The sequence below is a fragment of the Fulvia fulva genome, chromosome 1, assembly GCF_020509005.1.
Source record: "Fulvia fulva chromosome 1, complete sequence".
Classification (NCBI taxonomy): domain Eukaryota; kingdom Fungi; phylum Ascomycota; class Dothideomycetes; order Mycosphaerellales; family Mycosphaerellaceae; genus Fulvia; species Fulvia fulva.
Genome location: NC_063012.1, coordinates 3,138,870 through 3,158,647, shown reverse-complemented (window position 1 = coordinate 3,158,647; position 19,778 = coordinate 3,138,870). Strand labels below are relative to the sequence as shown.

At 54.7% G+C, this 19,778-nt stretch overlaps 8 protein-coding genes across 8 annotated transcripts; 5 read left to right on the top strand and 3 right to left on the bottom strand.

The window, feature by feature from the left end:
• Positions 1–570: 570 nt before the first annotated feature.
• CLAFUR5_00637 (Cysteine dioxygenase) lies at positions 571–1,597 on the top strand (the record flags this gene model as incomplete). The annotated part of the gene is made up of 3 exons (XM_047899785.1): positions 571–879; positions 1,039–1,392; positions 1,490–1,597. The coding sequence occupies 3 exons, from the start codon at positions 571–573 to the stop codon at positions 1,595–1,597; spliced, it is 771 nt and encodes a 256-aa protein (XP_047755348.1).
• A 3,186-nt stretch (positions 1,598–4,783) lies between these two features.
• Positions 4,784–6,503, top strand: CLAFUR5_00636 (uncharacterized protein; the record flags this gene model as incomplete). Its single annotated transcript, XM_047899784.1, has 4 exons — positions 4,784–5,231; positions 5,282–5,303; positions 5,353–5,485; positions 5,541–6,503. 4 exons carry the CDS (start codon positions 4,784–4,786, stop codon positions 6,501–6,503), a joined length of 1,566 nt encoding a protein of 521 aa, XP_047755143.1.
• Positions 6,504–6,889: 386 nt separating this feature from the next.
• On the bottom strand, positions 6,890–7,325 carry CLAFUR5_00635 (uncharacterized protein; the record flags this gene model as incomplete). The annotated part of the gene is given in 2 exon segments (XM_047899783.1): positions 6,890–7,256; positions 7,276–7,325. 2 exon segments carry the CDS (start codon positions 7,323–7,325, stop codon positions 6,890–6,892), a joined length of 417 nt encoding a protein of 138 aa, XP_047755140.1.
• A 798-nt stretch (positions 7,326–8,123) lies between these two features.
• Positions 8,124–9,443, bottom strand: CLAFUR5_00634 (PXA domain protein 1; the record flags this gene model as incomplete). The annotated part of the gene is made up of 2 exons (XM_047899782.1): positions 8,124–8,947; positions 9,002–9,443. 2 exons carry the CDS (start codon positions 9,441–9,443, stop codon positions 8,124–8,126), a joined length of 1,266 nt encoding a protein of 421 aa, XP_047755141.1.
• A 256-nt stretch (positions 9,444–9,699) lies between these two features.
• CLAFUR5_00633 (Mediator of RNA polymerase II transcription subunit 10) lies at positions 9,700–10,211 on the top strand (the record flags this gene model as incomplete). The annotated part of the gene is made up of 3 exons (XM_047899781.1): positions 9,700–9,730; positions 9,781–9,877; positions 9,926–10,211. 3 exons carry the CDS (start codon positions 9,700–9,702, stop codon positions 10,209–10,211), a joined length of 414 nt encoding a protein of 137 aa, XP_047755146.1.
• Positions 10,212–10,545: 334 nt separating this feature from the next.
• On the bottom strand, positions 10,546–11,681 carry CLAFUR5_00632 (Short-chain-enoyl-CoA hydratase; the record flags this gene model as incomplete). The annotated part of the gene is made up of 4 exons (XM_047899780.1): positions 10,546–10,609; positions 10,659–11,018; positions 11,088–11,145; positions 11,243–11,681. 4 exons carry the CDS (start codon positions 11,679–11,681, stop codon positions 10,546–10,548), a joined length of 921 nt encoding a protein of 306 aa, XP_047755147.1.
• Positions 11,682–12,022: 341 nt separating this feature from the next.
• CLAFUR5_00631 (Beta-1,2-xylosyltransferase 1) lies at positions 12,023–15,152 on the top strand (the record flags this gene model as incomplete). Its single annotated transcript, XM_047899779.1, has 4 exons — positions 12,023–12,328; positions 12,383–12,964; positions 13,106–15,042; positions 15,098–15,152. The coding sequence occupies 4 exons, from the start codon at positions 12,023–12,025 to the stop codon at positions 15,150–15,152; spliced, it is 2,880 nt and encodes a 959-aa protein (XP_047755144.1).
• Positions 15,153–15,827: 675 nt separating this feature from the next.
• On the top strand, positions 15,828–19,557 carry CLAFUR5_00630 (uncharacterized protein; the record flags this gene model as incomplete). Its single annotated transcript, XM_047899778.1, has 2 exons — positions 15,828–19,481; positions 19,537–19,557. The coding sequence occupies 2 exons, from the start codon at positions 15,828–15,830 to the stop codon at positions 19,555–19,557; spliced, it is 3,675 nt and encodes a 1,224-aa protein (XP_047755145.1).
• Between the last annotated feature and the right edge of the window lie 221 nt (positions 19,558–19,778).

Genomic DNA, 19,778 nt, shown 5'->3' with positions numbered 1-19,778 from the left:
CTCGCTAGAGCGATGGCGTGCTCATGCCAAAACGACATCTCGCCTAGCATGCCTATTGCGGAAGTCTGCTGTCACGTGACTCTGCTCGGAGTATCAACGGCTCGTCGGCGTAGGCCTGTCATCCTCCCAGTCCGGAGGTCGCAGCACCATGCATCTCAGCTGTTTCTTATCGTCACCGCCAGCAGCGGCACATCGGAGAGTACTGGGACCAACTGGATAGCCCCATTCTCAGCGATCTGTGAAACCCAGTAGTGTTGGTGTCGAATGATCAGCTACCTACGGCGCGCCGATAAACTGCTCACATGCACAAGGCGTGGGCATGGGAGCTGTGAGTACCCAGGTCGTCCGCTTCTACTTAGTCTGGCTTGCTCTTTCCTGCTTCTTCCCCGATCTTCCATTGCCTTTGCTCCTTGCCACAGCTCTCCGATACAACATCCTTTGACAGCAGCTTGCTAGAACAGCATCATACCATAAACCATTTTCGCAAACTTTTCATTCTTCGCCATCACGGTCAGCCACAAAGCGTCGACTCTCTACCCCTCATTTTCGCACGGCGCCCAGCATACTCTCATGGATTCATCACCCAAGACCTCGGACGTCGTGACAGCAGCGAAGCCAGCATCCATCCACGACTCCGCCCGAGGATCGCCTGAGCCTTTGGACGCCTTCCACTCCTTGGTCCGGAGTATTAATACCATCCTTGGTCCTTGCAATGGCATCGATAGTGCCGACGTCGATGTCGAGGAGTTGAAAAAACTCATGCTGGCGTATGACACGAACGAAGATGGTCAACCGTCGTGGTTGAAATATGCTTTCCGCCGAGGCGACATGAACTACACCCGGAACCTTGTGGATAATTGCAACGGCAAGAGCAACCTTGTAAGTAGTCCTCCGTCCATGCTAGCCATGCCGGCAAGGCTGTGCAAGAGCGACGCAGTCATGTTTGCTTGCAAATGGCCAGGCCATCCTCGCATCAACCAAATTGCAGTCCAAGACAGCAGTGGAGACCGCACTCCTTCTTGCTGACAAGTCTCATAGCTCGTCCTGGTCTGGACTCCTGGCAAAGGCTCGCCTATACATGACCATGCCAATGCACATTGCGTCATGAAGATATTGAAGGGCTCTCTGACTGAAACAATCTATGGATGGCCTTGTCAGCGCCCAGACAGCCCAGCCGACTGCGCCACAGCCCTTGACTCGGTGTATCCAACCACGAAACACACCTGTTCTGCCGGACAGGGAGGACGGAGGCCTTCGGAACTCCACATCAAAAGGACCACGACGTATGGGGAGAATGAAGTGACTTACATGAGCGATCAACTGGGCCTCCATCGAATCTCAAACCAAAGCGACGATCCTGACGATTATGCAGTCAGCCTGCATCTTTATACTGTAAGTTTCATGCCCTTGCCAGAACAAGCGCGGGTGTGGTCTTGCCGCCGTGCCGCGTCTATGGCGTATCTCGAAACGTTCACTGATGGGGATCAAGCCGCCAAATGCTGCGAAACATGGCTGCCACATCTTCAATGAGGCGACGGGCAAGAGTTCACATGTCAAGCAAAACCATTTCCACTCGGAGTTCGGTGTCGAGAAGTAAGGCAAGGCTGAGTTGCCGACTGCCATGAAGTGGGATGGAACTGCTACAGGGGGAAGTATTTGGACTCACGGAGATTGGGTTGCGGTGCCGGCACACTGGCTGTATCACTCTTCGTCTTCTGGCAAAGTCTCCACGTGCCGGGGTTGTCATTGACTTGGCAATGGTCGGCATGCGTGAGGTACACGCGGTTGGATGGGGGACTGCTGCCATGAACGCAACAGGGACTCGCTTGGATGAATTGGCGTTGGCTGGCTCGGGCTATAAGCATCTGTGGTCGCTGTATCAGCATCGTTCGAGGGTCGAAGACGCAGTAATTGCAGGACTCGTCACCCAGGATAGAGGTGTTTCGTGCGCTGGCCAGGCAAAAGAACCGACATACTTTTCGTAAACCGCCGTCCAGTCTTACTTCGATCGTGTCAACGTGCATGGCCTTGCTCCATTCAGCCATGGTGACACCGCGTGCTGTGGCGCGTTTGAGAAAGCCCTTGGTGCATTTGAGCGATGGACAGAAAATGGCAGTGACAGAGTGAGAGCGGGGCGTGCTCAAAGTGCATGCGCGGTATCTTTGAGATGATTCCAGTAGACCGTTGCAGGCTTCAGACTTTAGCCACCAGCGCCAACGACCTCAAGCGCAGTGCACTGCTTGCTTTTCTACGCAGCTCGTTGCAGTCAATCAGACGCGGTATAACGCTGCAGCAGAGCTCAGTGGTGAAGTGCTCCGTCACGGCGGGTGTTGCCAAATGTCTGCTCCGGCACAACACAGCTCCGAACTGAAATGGATGTAATAATATCCAGTGGCAGTGGTTTGCTGCTCTTCCCAGAGGATACGAATTGGATGATGGCCTGGCGGATACCGGTCATGATAGGTGAAGGACGAAGACTAGCCTTTTCCAGTAGTCCTGGATATCCCGGCCTCGATGCACTGGCCTTCATGAAGACAGATCTGGACCGCTGCCGGAGCATGACATGAAGCTTAGCTATACATAGTGACTGGATCGTATCGACATATGCTCCGGCGTCAGATCTTGTCCATCGTTGCGAGCGCGTAATGACAGAATGTCGTAGGTGCTAGGTAGGGAGGCACGATCGAATAGAAGTCGAGACCGAGGTCCGTCTGTGAGCGTGGCATGTATAGGAGCGGCCAGATAGCAGGACAGCCTGTAGGAAAACGAAAGCCGCGCCTTGCAGTACTATTGGCAAGGGACGGGCTCAAACTGGCGGTGGAGTAATCGTGGTTGGTGCTAGGTCGACGACGAAGAGTGGTGGTTTAAGGTTGGCCGAAGAAGAAAGCGCTGGTGAAGTCGAAGGATGGTCTCTGTTGTGTTCGTAGTGTGGAACTACAGCCCCACCAGCTCGCCTCGTTCTTCTGCGCCGATTTCGACGTGTTGCAAAGACGGCAGCGCACCACAAGATGCGAGCGTGTGCACGACGATCAGCTCACATGCCGAATTCCTGCTCGGAGGCCTCGTCCAGCGAGAGATTGAGGTGCAAAGAAGAAACTTTGCTACCCGTTTCACTCCAGCTCAACGACGACTGAGGTGCGGTTGCGCGCGCTGCCGATCCGTAAGACCAGAGTATTCGACCTTATTACTACGTGCGCATCACGATGCTGCTTGTCACGAGCCGTGAGATGGTGAGACTCACGACAACGACAGCGGCGACGGAGGAGTTTCATGCGCGGCATCTCCATGTCAGGCGTCGGACGGGTGTGGGTGTGGGTGTGAGCGTTGAGCTAACATTGCATCCCCGTGAGTCGCACCCCACCCGTGGTCCTTCTTGTGCCTCTTCTGCAGCACGATTGGCTGTGGTTTTATGAGCGAAAGGCCAATGGTAGAAGTACACTTTCGCGCAATCGATTATCGAGGGCGCTTAATAGCTTGGAGCATGGACGCGACGGGCAAGGCGTGTCTCGGGGACGTCGATCCCTCGCTGGCCCTGAGAGGCTGAGAGAGCCTTGTTGGCCCAAGCTGCAGCTGGCCGGAGGCTGTCTGTAGACTGTGGCATCTCGCATCGGAAGCCTGCTGCCGTGCCATCGTGCTACACTGCCGGCCTGCGCACTATACCGCCCCATCTATCGATGCTGTATATAAACGGCAGCGCTGCATTTGGCGACGGGCGCAGGAGGGTCAAGTGGCTACGTGTTTTGACCCTCGGTCAATGAATGCGCAGAACAGCGTCTTTGCGCTGCCATTGGAAGTGCGGTGCGGGCCAACGACGATCGGCATTCGCTAGCCCCCGTTCGGATCATGTCGCCAGCGATTCTGATTCGTGTCTCGCGGTCTCGCGGTCTCGCGGTGGTTGAGGACGGTGGGGTCCCCTTGTGCACCTTGTGCTGTGCAGCCTGTGCACGTGCTGTGCTGCCTGCCACGAGAGAGCAGAGAGGGCCGTGTTTCGCAGGCATGCATGGTGGCATGCTGTGCGCCTCGATCTAGAGAGTAGTCGACCTCTTCCGTGGCCGTCTCCACGGCCTGTAGACTGCAGTAGTACATGTAGACAGGTCACTTGCATCGCCAGACAGCACCCGCACCCGCTCCCGCACTCGCGCCCGCATCCTTCGCGCAAACTCTCCATCGCGGCTTGTCGTTGCTTTGCACATCCTTGCGCCACCCCAGGCCTACTGCCTCGGAGCGCTCTTGCCCTGGAAGATGCTCATTGAGTGATTGATCACGGCGATCGCGTCCAGCAGGGATCCCATCAGACAGTGCCATCCATGCTCTGCTCTGCTCCTGCGAAGGACGAGCCAACTTCCCCCTCCCCACTTCCCACCGCGCCGAACCGGCCGTGCTGCTACTAATATGCCTGATCGACTTACATGTACTTGCTGTGCCCGGCCCTTTGCCTCGTCTCCTGCAACCCTCTGCGACCCGGGCGCGACCTGCATACATCGTCCCATGGTTGCCGTTTGAGCAGCATGCTATCGAACTCTGCCCGATCCTGCTGTACACACTCTTCTGCCTCTGGCTCTGGCTCTGGTTTTGGTTCTGGCTCTGGCTCCCGGTCTTATGCTGCCTTTCGCCGCAGGCCACATCGCACTGCTGCAGGCGCCGTCCTGCCGCCGCAAGCGTCAAGCCACGGCGTGTCTGCGCAGCGGCTCTTCTGCTGCTCTCACATTCACTCTGCATCCGCTGTCAACTAGGTGCCGCCAGCCTGGCCACGCTGCCTGAGCCGCCTCTGTACCCCAATGCCATGGCCGACGATGACCGCAACACAGCGTATCGATCGTCTCCACCCTCTCAGTGGGGTCACACTCCACACATCTATCCGCATTCTCATCACGGGACACCAGCCCAGGAGTATACGGGCTTCAGCTTCACGTCGCCTTCTATGCCCATGGAGCCGAGCGCATTCAGCAGCAGCATACAGTCAAGGCCGATGCATCAACAGCTGCAACCTTTGGTTATGCCGCAATGGCCGTCGATGTTGAGCAGTCAGGCACACTCCAGCTACCAACCGATGTTCCCACAATCGGTACAGCCTATTCAGCCCATGGCGATCGGTCCTCTGCACACACCCGTGTCTGCAACGTCAACAAGGTCAACGTCGACACCTCGAAAGACGCTAACAGACATGGACCGGAAGCGCATGTGCCAGTACGCGGAAGAGCATCCTAATGCTAAGCAGACTGAGATCGGAGGTGAGCTTTGTCTGCCTTATGTGCTTACTTGTCCGCTAATGCTTCGGTAGCAATTTTTGGGGTGGAGCGGAGGTCAGTGAGTTGGAGAACGAGCTGAGAGCTTCGCTGACCATCCGTATAGCACGGTTTCAAAGGTGCTACGACAGAAGGAAAGATACTTATTCCAGGATGACGGCAGTCGTTCACCAATCAAGCGTACAAAAGGCCGCTCACCAGACATAGAGCGTGCTCTTGCTGTTTGGGCCAAGAATCAGGTATGCTCTCACGTCCATCTTACCCGGGAACGACTTTGCTTAACAACGCAAGCAGGAGAGAAGAGGACTTCCTCTGACCGACGAGCTGATCCGTGACAAGGCGCGTGCTTTCTCGGCAACAACCACAACAACAGAGAACCATGTAACCCTGAGCTCTAGCTGGATCGAAAAGTTCAAGCTCAAGAACAATCTGATGGGCGCGAGATCGAGGAAAGCATCGTTGGCAGCTGATGAAGACAGTGCCTCTGCAGCTGCTTCGTCGTCTCACACGCCTGGCGACGCCTCCCCAGTGTCACCCTCAGGAATTAGATCTCCGTCTCCGCTGCAACTTCATCATGCTCAGAGCCAAGACAGTCTCCAGAATGAGAGTTCGGACAGCTACCTTGAATTCGGAAGCAGACACGGCCCGTTCCACTCACAAAGCACAACTTCACTCAACAGTGCCTTCACAGACACTGCCCCTTCTTCGTTCTCACCGGGCCCGTTAAGTCCAACTTCGCCCCTTTTCACACCAGATTCAGGGACCGCGCCTTCACCTTTTGTGGCCCCTCCTACTGCAAGACCTATCTTGCCAGCCACAACGATCGTCAACACGCATCGACCTCGGAGCCAGACATTTCCACTCCTGGATCAGTACATGTCATCATCTGCAGAGTCGCTAACGCCGAAATACGGCACCAGCACCGCTCTGGACTCACCCATGGAAGAATCTCAGGATCCACTTGGGAGCATCGATGAAGCTGTGCACGTGAGCGATCCACATGAGAGACCACCTACAGTCACACCTTCAGACACGATGCGCCCTCCACCATTACCGGCACATATTATACAGCAAGACTCGAAACGAGAAAACACCCCCTTATACCCGGCGACCACGCCAGATGAAGCCCGAAGAGCATTGGAGGTGGTGCTCGGTTTCTTCGAACAGCAACCGCACGGTTTCCTGGACCTGCAGGAGAGCGTCACCATCGGAAAATTGATGGAGAAACTGAAGCTGCAATCTCGAGGCGGCGCTTGATTATGATACCAATTTCGCTTCTTTCATTGGAATGACACATTGCATGTATATTGTATTAGATGTCTCGGTTGTGCATATTGGGTTCGAGCCTGGAAGTCCGGGGCTATGAGTTGAAGAAGATGGGACAGGAAATCTTGAGATGGGACGTCCGCTCACGCGGCATGGCTAGGATCCTGCGTTGTGATGATGTTCGGCTGAGGGATGTTCACAATGCATTGACGATTGGCATGATCAGGATGATGTTCATACACAAAAAGTCTCGGTTTCTCAAGGGACAGCAAGCTACTCACGGCGCACTGTGCCCTCGCATGGCACTACATTCTCCGCAACGCAGCTGCGCCCCCGCCTGTTCGAGGAAGCCTTTTTTGGAGTGTGTGACGGCGGACCTAGCGTCCCGCTGAGCTGCCCTCGACAAGTTCTGGGAACAGGCGTACTACGAGCAGCTCGATTACCGAAACGATCAGGTGCTTGTTGATGTGGGCATCGCCGAGAAGACCCAACTCAGCTTCAAGCTCTCGCACCATCTCGTCTTCGTCCGTGGTGGCGAAGAAGTGGGTTCGAACAATGCTGGGAATGGCGTCGAGGATAGCTGTGGCGCATTCGCGCCTGATCTGGATGACTTCGTCGTCTGACGGTGGGATGCGAGGGGCTGCGAGACGATTGTCGGGGAAGAGGGCGTTTCGGGCGGCTTGTAAGACTGAAGGCAGCCAATTCGCGCTCAAGAACTTCTGATGGATATTGAACGACATCAACCTGCATCAATGTCAGTCACGGTATCGCAACTCTTGTCCATGTGTCGTCTGTCTTGGGCAAAAGAGCCATATTACATGCATATGCAGGACCAGCCTCACGGAGCAGGGAAGGGAAATGCAACATGCAAGGGTCGGCACGACATGCTGGCTTGTTCCGTCCTCGCTTCCTGCTAGTCGACAAATCAGCCGCCCGAAAGGCATCATCGTGTCACTGGTGGCCGACGTGAACTTCGGCAGTAAAGAAGGGTCGTGAGGTCCAGTAGCGAGATCCAGTTTGAAGCAAATAGCGTGAGCTGGCGTTAAGGTTTGGGCCGCAATCGCAGCCGCACGGCAAGCACAGACTGCGATGAGAGTAAGCCCGGGCCTTTGGACTAGAGGCACTACACGCCTTTGAACATCCACACTGTGAAGATACCAACTGGGGCGTCTCCAAAGCTCCCATGTTGGCCGTGCAAATGACACTATCTCGCGCGGAAAGGGAGTGCTGCACAATGTAGTCGGTACCGGACTTCGCGAGGGCGAGATGCAGATGAAACGGCGATTGACATCGTCCAGTGTAGAGAAGTAGACAACGACTTTGCTCTTCCGATGGTAAGCGTGCCAAGTAGCATGAACAGGATGCTGTTGGTGAGACATGGATAGCAGCTCGGGAGTCGTTCGAGGCACGGCATTGGTGGGTGTCATGTTCACATGACTGAGATGCAATGCGGTGAGCCGGCGTGGCTTGATGGCCTAGCGAATGAGGGGATCCTAAGCCGAAACGCTGCGTTGTTGTATCGGAGCTCTGCAAGCGTCCACGGATGCGGTCGCTCGCGAAGAGTAGCGTGCTGCTATGATTGCAGATGTGAGTGGAGAAAGAAGAGCTTGCTTACCTGTCCAATTTGCTGTTCGTGTCGCAGAGCTTCCCGGGTCCACACAAGGTCATCCACTGCAGAAGTGATAGGATACCTGACAGCCACGGCATTCGTTGTTTGAGGAGCAGCAGCTCCGACATGCATTCCCAGAAAGTCATGCTGATTATTGGCCGTCGTTTCCAATCATCTGGTGAGGTCTCGGCCCGTTTGGACTTGACATGTGTGGGAGGAAGTACACCCAAAGAAGTAGTGTACGAGGTCCGGCTCGACCGTGCTGGGATCGAGGCGGCCTGCATCAAAGCGACGACCGCGGCGCGTGCTATCATCCAGACTGTCATGATGCTTTGTGCAAAGAGCCATGAAGCCTGCATGACAGTGTCGAAGCGCCAGCGGCTACGATTATGGGAAGACCGTTGTTTCGTCGTAGAATCCAGTAAGCCCAGCTCTTCTAGCTGGCTACTCGGTGCATTCAATGCCAATGATCTCTCGTCGTCGCGCTTCAGCGAACGAAGCAGTTTTGCTATTCCATCCCACAGCACCCACGGCTCACTAGCTTTACCGCAAATGCCAGCTCTCATGATCATCTCTGAGAAGATCTCTGACACCAAGACCGCGAGACACGGGTTTTGGAGGTCTTCGGGCGGTAGCAGCAGTGGAAGGACTCGGTTCACAAGGAGGACACACCACGCCGTCTCATTTTCCTGCTGCAGAGACGAGGTCTCGGGATCTATTGGTACAGGGCTGAGGGCCAGGTGAGGACGCAAGGCATGGTAGCGTATTCGCTGCTCAAATGGAGCGAGCGCAATGCGAGTGTGCTGCCGCTTTGCCACTCGGATCACTGATGGGAGTCAGTCTTAGTTCCATAAAGTATGACTATCTACAAGTCACTGACCTTCGATATGCTCAATGAAGACTCTGGGTACCTCGTCCAGTACAAGCGTCTCTAGATCGACATGTCTCAGTCGCTGCTCTAAGCCCCTCGTGCAGTGTGCAATGATCTGCACGATCTCACTAACAAATTGCTGGTCGGGAGTGATGCGATTGTACCAAATTTGCACAAAGTTGCTGAGAATGACGGCAATGAAGGCGTATAGCTGGACGTCGACTGCATTCGAACTCGTCAGCGGAGGCAAGGACGTGTCTGACGCGAGGTCGCTGTCGCCGTCAAGGGTAGCATCAGCCGTTGAGGCTGCTGATTGAGGCTGAGCGCATAGCACACTCTTGATGTATGCGATGATGGGCCCTTGATGCTCGATTCCATGATGCTCGCCACGAGACTGCTCTTTCCCTGCATCCACATCACGGCGTTTTGGCCGTCGCTCGCGCTCAGCCATGATGCAGTGCAAGCGCCTGCAACGACCAGGCCATTCACCAGGCAATTGATGAGACTCGGAGTGGTGAACGTGCGTGGACAGTGAGTGAATAGCTAGAACGCGGCAGGACTGCGATTCCGAGTCGGCGATTCCGGGAACGGCAAGCGCAAGCGCTCGGCCCGCATCCGAGATCAACAACACATTTTAGCCGGACTTTGTGTTTACGACCTTACTGTCAACTACACTCGACACAAAAGACTGTATACGCGAGATAGCCATGGCGGAGGCTTCACTCGATATCGTGGGAGGTGCATGGTCCTCGCACATTTCAAGTAATCATTATGCTGACCGACTTCAGAACAGCTGGCCAACATCATTGACAACCTCTATATGTTGATAGTGCAAGCTCATGATCATCGTGGACAAGCCACATCGCAAGACATGATCGCCGAGATGTAAGTACTCCAGACACTATCTGAGAAGTAGCGCTTATGTCCCTTCAGCAAAGGTCTCGTTGGTAACCTCCAGGCCATCACGCAGACCTCCAAGAGGCTGCCAACACACTTGCCAATCGAGATCATACAGTACGTTGAGAATGGTCGCAACCCTGACATCTACACCCGAGAATTTGTGGAGCTGGTCATGCGCTACAACCAACAACAGAAGGGACGGAGCGAAGCCTACGGGGCATTTCGTGACATCCTCGGCCGCGAGATGATGGGTGGCATCCCCGAGATTCGAGACGAGGTCAAACAAGTCGTTCTGGCTACCGGCGGCACCGTTGAGTAGACAGTACGTCTGGGCTGTTAAGTCATGCTTTCGAGGCGTTCAGGAAAAGATACCCCGGATACAACAGAGATCGAGTAACATTTTTTATGCTTCGAGCTGCTTCTGACAAAAGTGTTGGCTGCCGCGATTCAAAGAGTCACAGCAGTTGCAACCTACGTGGGAGCTCCGAGCAAATTCGGAATGATGTATGTCGTCGAAGTAAGGCGCACACTCGAATTTCCACTCACGAGCACGGGCGGTTGCCGCCGCAGGGCGTGAGATATTTCGCATAGACATATGCCGATACCCCCCTTTGTGGTGAAGATTCTTTGCTCGCGGCTCAATCATTTTAGCATCACCGTTTCCTCCCTAGGAACTGGCCCATGTACTGCTTTGGTTCTATTCCACCATCTGCATAACTACGAAAAGTTAGTCGGAGGCGGTCTTAAGGATCGTGAATGGACTTACGCGTCAGCGAATGCTTCGATTCCAGCTTCGATGCCCTCCTCAATACTTGCATCCTCCCATTTCAGCATCAGCTTCTTCTGGCTACGGACGGCGCCGGGGGCAAGTCTAACAAGCGTAGAAACCCAGTCGCCGATCACTTCATCGAGAGCCACTTCATCAGCAACAACTTTTTCGACCAGGCCCCATCGCTCGGCTTCTTCTGCTCCAATGTTTTCTGCAAGATAAAGCAATCGCCTTGTGCGACCCATGCCGATGAGCGAAGGCAGGAGATTGGCTTCGACGACGCTTGGGATTCCCACTTTCACTTCGGGCATTGCAAATACGCTCTTCTTCGTCGCGACTCGCAAGTCACAAGCAGCCCTGCCGATACCAGGTTGTCAGCCGTACTCGAGACAAGCACGTGCCGTGCGCTTAGAAGTAGAATGTTACATGATCTCAAGACCAGCCCCGAGTGCAAATCCATTGACTCGTGCTAGACACGGCACCGCTACTCTCGTGTTAGTGTATACTTACGAAAAGTCATTCGGGAACAGATGACCGGCAGCAACGTCTTACGAAGCGTTAGGTGTACTCGAGAAACGTACGTAGGTCGCGCAATGCTTGGCAAGCTAAATGAACACAGTTTATGAACGCTCGGGCTTCGTCTGGGGAGGCAAGGGCATGCATCTCTTTGATATCCGCACCACCGATGAAAGAGTCCTGTTTATTAGGCGCCGTCACGGCGCCAGTAAGGACGACTGCGCGCAAGGTACTTTCGCTGGACAGCTTTCGGCAGACCGCAACAAGTTGTTGCAGCATAGTTCCATTCACGATGTTGAGCTTGGTTGGATTGCTGACCGTTATAGTTGCCAATCCCGGAGTCCTCTCTGAGGCCGTACTCCACACTCTAGGGCCATCCATTGTCGTGCGTGCCGAATTCGTCCTGGCAAGCACTCGACTGTGCAGGCAAAGTTGTGGTGCGAAAGCTTCCCTCATCCACGTATGGGCTAGGCCCAGTGGGCGTCTACGTAGTGCAAAAGTCATCTTTGAAGGTGTGAACAATGCAGTGTGAAGAAAGGGACAGAGAGATGCAGATAGCTTTCAAGTTCCGGCCGAGGTAGCTGTGCTTCGATCAAGGACGTGTCAACCCGTCTCTACTGCAGCACGAGCTTGCATTCTGCTCCTTGAGGTAGACGGCCGCTCCCAGACCGCTTCAACATATAGCATAGTCCCGCTTATCATGGCATACCACCGTGTTGCGCGCGTGAGGGTCGGGGTTTACGGCCTTGCCCGCCACGTGGCTGACAGGGTTGTCTTTAGCCGGCGCGCGACACTTACACCCGGACGCTCCTGCCTCATGTGCATAGTAACACAATTCTTCTGTAATGCCATTTTCTTCGTCGCAGTCGCGGTCTCAGCACGATGCCGCCTCGTCGTCCACCGTGACGCTTCCACTCGTGTTGCTCATCGCATCGCTCCTCGCGCAAATCGGGACCTCTCCGAAGCATGCCATCCTTACCAGCGCTGTTGCCTGGCTCGCAGTGTGCACCTACACGACGCTCAAGATAGGAGCGAGGTCGTCGCTGGATGGCTCGTCTTCGCAGCGACTGGCATGGGGCGCGGGCGTCTGCTTGGCCGTGGCAGGAATCTGCGAACGCGCAGTTGATGGCAGGGCTATCTGGTGGGCGAAGGTCAGAGTCCTTCTGCGTTGTGAAAGAGCTCTGACTGAGATATACCGAGGATAGGTGTTGATACCGCTGTTGATCTTCCTGTCCACGAAAGCAGGCATTCTCGAACACGCCCAGCCAGCAAGCTCTTCGCCCCCATCGAGTCCCACGAAGCCAGGATCAGTTAGGGCCTGTCACGAACTTGTATCAAAGAGGACTTTGGCCATTATAACGGGTTCTGGCTTGGTGGCAGTGTATACGCATTCAGGGTCAATCTCTGTCATAGCGCTCGGCCTGTCGTACGCTGTTGTGCAAGCGCTTGCCCTGCATCTCGTGGAAGGTGCTAGATATCAGTCGCACGATGTCGGAGGTGTGATATACTCGGCCAATGGCTTGCTCACGCAGCCAGTGATGCCCTTGGCCTCCGCTGCAAACCAGTGGATGTCTCTATTGAGGGACGTATCCGCCTCAGCAGGTGCAACGCTCGGTGTTGCCGCGCTCACCCTGGAGAACCTGCGTTTTGGCGGATTGGCCTACTGGGGTCTAATGGGAAAGATCATGGGCGATCATTGGGTGTTCGGGCAGAGTATAATTTCTGTTGTTCACGCGCTGGGAACGGTCATGATACAGGTCGTAATGTTTGCAGCTCTGCTCCTAATGGTAAGTTCGCGAGCGGTCGGCGATGTTGCCGGGCGATACCTTCCTACTTTCTCGCGCGCCGATACGCGAACAACAAGGTTAACTCTGCTATTGATGCAGCGTACGGTCCGGAGGAATATGCCTGACTGACGTCCTTCCTAGGTAAACGATCGAGGTGCCTTCCTCACGAGCTTTGTTCCGCTCGCTGCAACGCTAGCTTCACAGCTCCTGCTCGCTTTCTCGACTTCACGACTTTACTTCGCCGCGCTGTGTATAGGCGGCACGTTCTCCCTTCTCAACGAGCAGGGCACATTCCTTGGTGGAGGAAGGATGAGAATTCGGATCAGCAAGCTGCTCACCGTTGTTGCTGCTGTGTCATTCGTGGTGTTGACATTCTACTACTTGCTGCAGCCAATTCAAAACGCTTCGCTGAGAGCGCATGGACCTCAAGCAACTGTAGGACTCAATGTCGCGCCACCAGTCACGCTACTTGAGCCGCTGCAGTCCGCCGACACCCGTACCCATCCTGTGAGAACCCTCGTCCAGGACGCACAGAGGTCATGGTCGTCAAAGCTGCAATCTCAGTCCCAGTCTCTCGAAGCCGCAGTCACCGAGTACAAAAGGAGGTATGGACTGGCACCGCCGCCGCATTTCGACAAGTGGTACGAATTCGCCAAGAGGAAGAAGGTACAACTCGTCGATGAATACGACACTATTTACCACTCACTACTACCATTTTGGGGTCTGGCACCAGCCACGATCCGAGCAAGAGCAAGAGAGGCTCTAGGCTTTGGCGACAACAACTTGATGGGGCTACTTGTCCGCGAGGGCAAAGCCTTTCATGTCGAAGGAGGACAAGAATGGCTCCAACAAGCAGCGGTAGGCATGATGGAGCAGTTCATCGAATACCTGCCCGACATGGACTTGGCTTTCAACGTCCACGACGAGCCCAGAGTAGTGGTACCCCATGATCAACTATGTCGTCTGCTACAGGTGGCACTAGAAAAAAATGTGCCTGCTGCCATCGCCCAAACAACACCAAAGAACACCTTCTCTGCTCGACCAAAAGATGTCAAGAGCGGCAAGCGCATTGAAGAAGTCAAAACGACACGCTTCAACGTGTTTGCTCACCAGCCGACATGGATCCCGTCGCGCTTGTCTTGCTCGCCAGACAGTCCAGCTAGGATGCTGGAGGAGTCACTTGCCACAGATAATCTAACTGCGTATTCTCTGAGCGAGCTAGGCTTCATCTACAACCACACTTCATTCTCTGACATCTGCAATTCACCATCCTTCGGACAGTCACACGGCTTCTTCGACAGGCCCAACGCCTTCAATGTGGTTCACGACCTGTTTCCCATCTTCAGCCAGAGCAAGATGTCGAGCTTTCAGGACATCGTGTACCCCAGCCCTTGGTACTGGTATGGAAAAGTCAAGTATGACGAGAGCAAGGACCTGGACTGGGAGAAAAAGGAGAACAAGCTCTGGTGGCGAGGTAGCACCACAGGAGGTTTCAGCCGGGCTGGCGGCTGGCGGCGCCAACATCGACAGAAGTTTGTGGGCAAAGTCAATGCCCTGGACAACGCAAAAGTTTTGCGAAGCAGCAACGCCGCAGCAACGGATGAGGATCCTGGGTCAAAGTGGATTGTTAAGGACGTTCCGCGACAAGACTATCAGGAAATCATGGATGTCCACTTCTCGCATGTTGGCCAATGCGACCCTGGTGACTGCGATGCCCAGCGTGAGTTTTTCAAGGTGGTGGAGCCAGCGGATCAGCAAGAGGCATGGAGGTACAAGTATTTGCTCGACATGGACGGTAATGCGTTCTCGGGACGATTCTACGCCTTTCTCATGAGCCATAGCCTGCCATTTAAGATGGCAGTGTTCCGCGAGTGGCACGAAGAGTGGCTGAAGCCATGGGTGCATTACATCCCACTCAGCTTGAGGGCTGATGAAGCACTGGAGGCTGTAAGATATCTCGATGCCGAGGAGGACGGGAAGCCGTTGGCCACGACCATCGCAGAAACAGGGCGAGAATGGGGCCACAAAGCGCTGCGCAATGAAGATTTTGAGGTCTGGTTGTTCAGGCTACTCCTAGAGTAAGTTGCGGATCGCGACATGCTTCTGCCGACAGGATACTAACAGCTTTCGCAGATATGGCAGGGTGATAGACGATGATCGTGAATCCATAGGCTATACAGGAGCATAAAACAGGGCCTACTGTTTGTGCTGCCCACCTGCCACCAGTTTACTGTCTCGACGATTGTCCACAAATTGAGCGCTACCCAGAACGTCGGATGATAGCTGACCTTTCAGCTGATGTATATGTACAAGCCGATCAAGGCTAAGTATATCCTGCTAAGGGAGGAAGTTCAATGTCAGATTGACAATCCTTGTCCCCGGTCGGAGCTTGGTCGGCTACACGTAGGCATTGGAACGTGGCCATACTGCACGAACGTTGGGCGCGTAGTCATGAATCAGAACCGCTAAGCTTGGCATATGCACAAAGGCATGTGTGCGTTTCCCTGCAATGGACAGCAACTTGGCGGATGCAGCAGCTTGGCTTGCATCAGTGGAAGACGCGTTTTACATGTACATGCACGTGACATGTACACAATTCGGTGATGTCATTCCTCCATTGTGGCTGCCGCATCTGCTGGCACCACAAGCACTGTGCCTTGATTCGCGCTGCACGGCTCTGGTACCACAGCACAGCACTGTAACGTAGCTCAGCATAGGACAGCGACTTCGCTTGCATGTGTGCTCCACTCGCCGTTTGCTCCTTCCTCTCGTCTTTCCCTTCCTCTTCTAACGACTGTGGTGCGCTGGTATAACACCTTTCGCAGCACGGAATAGGCTGTCGTGCGGGCACGGGAACGCTGAGATGGCGGACGGCCAGCAGATGCAGGAGCAGCACGCTCCAGGCGGCTTCTACTCCGGCAAGAACAAAATCCCTACAGTCGGCCAGTTCATCGACCGTCTCGACAGGGACAAGAAGGACCGCGATGCACAGATCGAGCAGCAGCGCAAACAGGGCGCCGTCAATGGCACAGAAGCCGTGTCACACCAGAACCAGCAGAGATCAGACCCCAGCAAGCAGAAGACCGTCACAGACCCGACGACCGGCAAGCAGGTCGTGATAGAGGACGTCAACGACGACTATGTCAAGCGTGCCAAGGACCCCATGCTCTCGGTGCCCAATGCCAACCTGGGCAAGGACACTCCGGTGCAGACAACAGCCTCCCAGAGCGGCGCAGAATACAAGGAAGCACAGGACGTCACAGCGCCGCCGGATCCAGTCGCGGCGGGCTCGACCAGCGATGTGCCCATCCACGGCGAGAAGACCAACATCCTCTTCCATCCGACACCCTCGGTGAGCTATGAGCCCACTTTTGCGCGTCTGGAAGAGCGCGGACTATGGCTGGTCGCGGGCCTGTTCTTCGGTATCATCATTCTGGGTAGGGCTTTCGGCGGTCGATACTTTGGCATGATCCCACTTGCGGCGTGTGTCGCCAGCGGTGTCTGGTTGTGGATCAAAGAGATCGTTCGGTCTGGCAGAGAGGTCGAATGGTCGTCGGAGAAAGAGCGTGGGCAGATGGCAACAGCCAATCTCCTTCCCGAGAGTGTGGAGTGGATGAATACATTACTTGGCATCGTCTGGGGGCTAGTCAACCCGGACATGTTCCAAGCTGTTGCGGACACCTTGGAGGACGTTATGCAAGCTTCTGTGCCAGGCATCATCGAGAACGTTCGTGTTGCCGAGATCGACCAAGGCAGCAACCCAATCCGCATCCTCAGCTTACGGGCACTGCCCGATGATCACGTCAAGGATCTTAAGAAATCGATCCACGAAGAGAACAAAAAGTCCAAGGACCCACAAGAGGCCGCGGCAGATGAAGAAGGAGGAGACTACTACAATCTGGAAATCAGTTTCGCCTACCATGCTGAGCCCAGCGGAAAGAGGGCTAGCGAGAAGGCTCGCAACATGCACATGCAGCTGGTCTTCTACTTGGGCATCAAGGGTTTGTTCGGCGTACCACTGCCGATTTTTGTCGAGCTGCAAGAGTTGGTTGGAACCGTTCGACTAAGGCTTTCGATGACCCCTGAGCCACCGTTCCTCAAGACACTCACATTCACGCTCATGGGCGTGCCACAGGTCAGCGCTGGCTGCGTACCAATGATACAAACTGGTGTCAACCTTCTGAATCTGCCACTTATCAGCCAGTTTGTAAACTACGCAATCGGAGCTGCAGCATCAATGTACGTTGCACCGAAGTCCATGTCCCTCGACATGCGCGCAATGTTGCAGGGCGACGACATCACCAAGGATACTCAGGCATTGGGCGTGCTATGGATTCGCATCCACAAGGCTGTCGACCTCAGCAAGCAGGACAAGCGAGGCTCGAAGTGGGGCGGAAGCGATCCGTACATCACTCTCACCTTCTCAAAGTACGGCAAGCCGATGTACTGCACCCGAGTGATCACTGACGACCTCAATCCAATCTGGGAAGAGACGACGGCACTTCTTGTCACACCAGAGTTGATCAAAGCTGACGAGAACCTGAGTGTGGAGTTGTGGGACAGTGATCGTCACTCTGCTGATGATATCGTTGGCAAAGTCGAGCTCAGTATGCAAAAGATGATTCAGCACCCGGGCAAGATGTATCCGCAGGTCTCCAAGCTCGCCGGCATGGACGAAGGCTCCGAGATGCCAGGCGAGCTACATTGGGAGGTCGGCTACTTCGGAAAGCCTCAGTTCCGCCCAGCGTTGCGCACAGATGGCAAGAACAAGGTTCTGCCAGATGCCCTGAAGGATAAGCCCGAGCTGCAAGACGAGAAGGGCGTTCAGAACACTGCACAGGACGACGCTGTCCAGCACACTCCGCCAGATCCTCTCTGGCCCAGCGGTATATGCTCCGTCATAGTCCACCAGATCGTCAACCTGGAGCTCGAGAACATCAAAGGCACGGAAGGCAGCAAGAAGGGGCGAGAGTACGAGCCGGCTAAGCCGTTCGGTGAACAGACTGATGAAGAAGGTGGAGATTTGCCAACATCTTACTGCACGATTCTTTTCAACGACGAGCTTGTCTACCGAACGCGAGCAAAAGCCGTAAGCAGCAAGCCTATTTTCAACGCCGGAACAGAGCGCTTTGTACGCGACTGGCGCAATGCTATCATCACTGTCACTGTCCGTGATTCACGCAATCGCCAGCATGACCCAATCTTAGGAGTCGTCCCACTGAAGCTATCCGATATACTGGAGACGAGCAGCCAAGTGACGCGTTGGTATCCCTTGGATGGAGGTGTCGGCTTTGGCAGGATCCGGATCTCACTGCTGTTCCGCTCGATAGAGACACGCCTGCCACCGCAGCAACTTGGATGGGATGTCGGAACGTTCATCTTCACGTCCCAGCGAATGATTGCGGAAGGCTATGGCCACCACGCGAAGATCAAGCTACGTACGGGCGGCTCCTCTGGTAAGATCAGTAGGACTGCTTGTCATGCGCTCAGCAAGGAAGGCTCTGATAAGCCCGGATACTATTGGAATTTACAAGCCAGCTCTCAGAAGGACGACGGCAAGCCCATCCGACTTCCGGTCAAATATCGCTACCGCTCTCCAGTTGTGTTCGAGTTGCACATTGCCAACAAACGCAAGGCAGATGCTTACGCCGTTCTATGGCTGCACGAACTTATCGACAACGAAGACCGAACCTTCGACATCCCCATCTACCAGACCGGTGCGCCTCAGCGCCTCACTCAGAACTACATCACGGAAGAGCTACTTCGTGAGCGACATGGCGAACTCAAAGGTTTGGACGACCTCAAAGAGATCGGAAGGCTGCAATTTCAAGGACGATTCAAGGCTGGTATGGACGAGAGCCACGAGGCGTTTGTTGCCGACAACAACTCTCGTGAGACATTTGAGACTTGGGAGGCTTGCTTGGCAGAGGGTGTGCGTTCAAGGGTCGTTGAGAAGGAAGTGCCCGAGCGCGTCCAGACTCTTCACGACGAGAGCCTGACAGCAGGGCGTGACACACTGAAAGAGGCCTCTGAAGAAGAGAAGCAGAAGTGGCTTTCCAAGAGTGGTACAGACTGGAGCGGCGCTTTTGGCGACGATCCCGCGAAGTACGTCGATTCGCACGGCAAGAAGCGACGCGAGCCAGGACGTGACTCTCCTCTGCAACCTGGAGAGGATCCAGATAACGATGGCTACAACGCCGAGGAAGATGATCCTTCGGATGACGATAGTGATCTCGGCATCCAGGATGCTAACAACATGTCACCCAGCTCTGATCGTAAGTCGATTGGAACGATGGAGTCGGGCTGGACCCAAGGCACAACTGCCAGCTATGCTACCGACCAGTCAGAGAAAGACGTCAATCGCCAGAACAAGAAGACCGAAGAGCGGAAGCAGCGTGGTCTCATGCAATGGAAGCCCGCCAGAAACCTGAAGTTTGCGAAAGACGAAGGAGTAATAGGACTACGCAAACTGAAGGGTAAGATAACCGGCGGTCTCGACGGTAGACAGCCTGGTGTGGTAAGTACTCCTGAAACTTTTGTTCGCGGGTCTTCTTTGCTAATCACCTTTGCAGGAAACCGAGACTGGCCAGTAAGCAGTCTTCGAGCTCCCTCTTGGCTACGGGTCTCGCTTGACTATGACATCTTATGGTTTCGAAAGTATTGCCACTAGGCATGGTTATGGATGGGCTGACGAAGTATGAAAGCTTGGGTAAAGCACAGTATCTTGGACACAGCACTAGATACCAGAGAACGCATATCAATGTTTAGTCCATCATCATGCGACCTTACCGACAAACACTTTCGTCCCAACCTA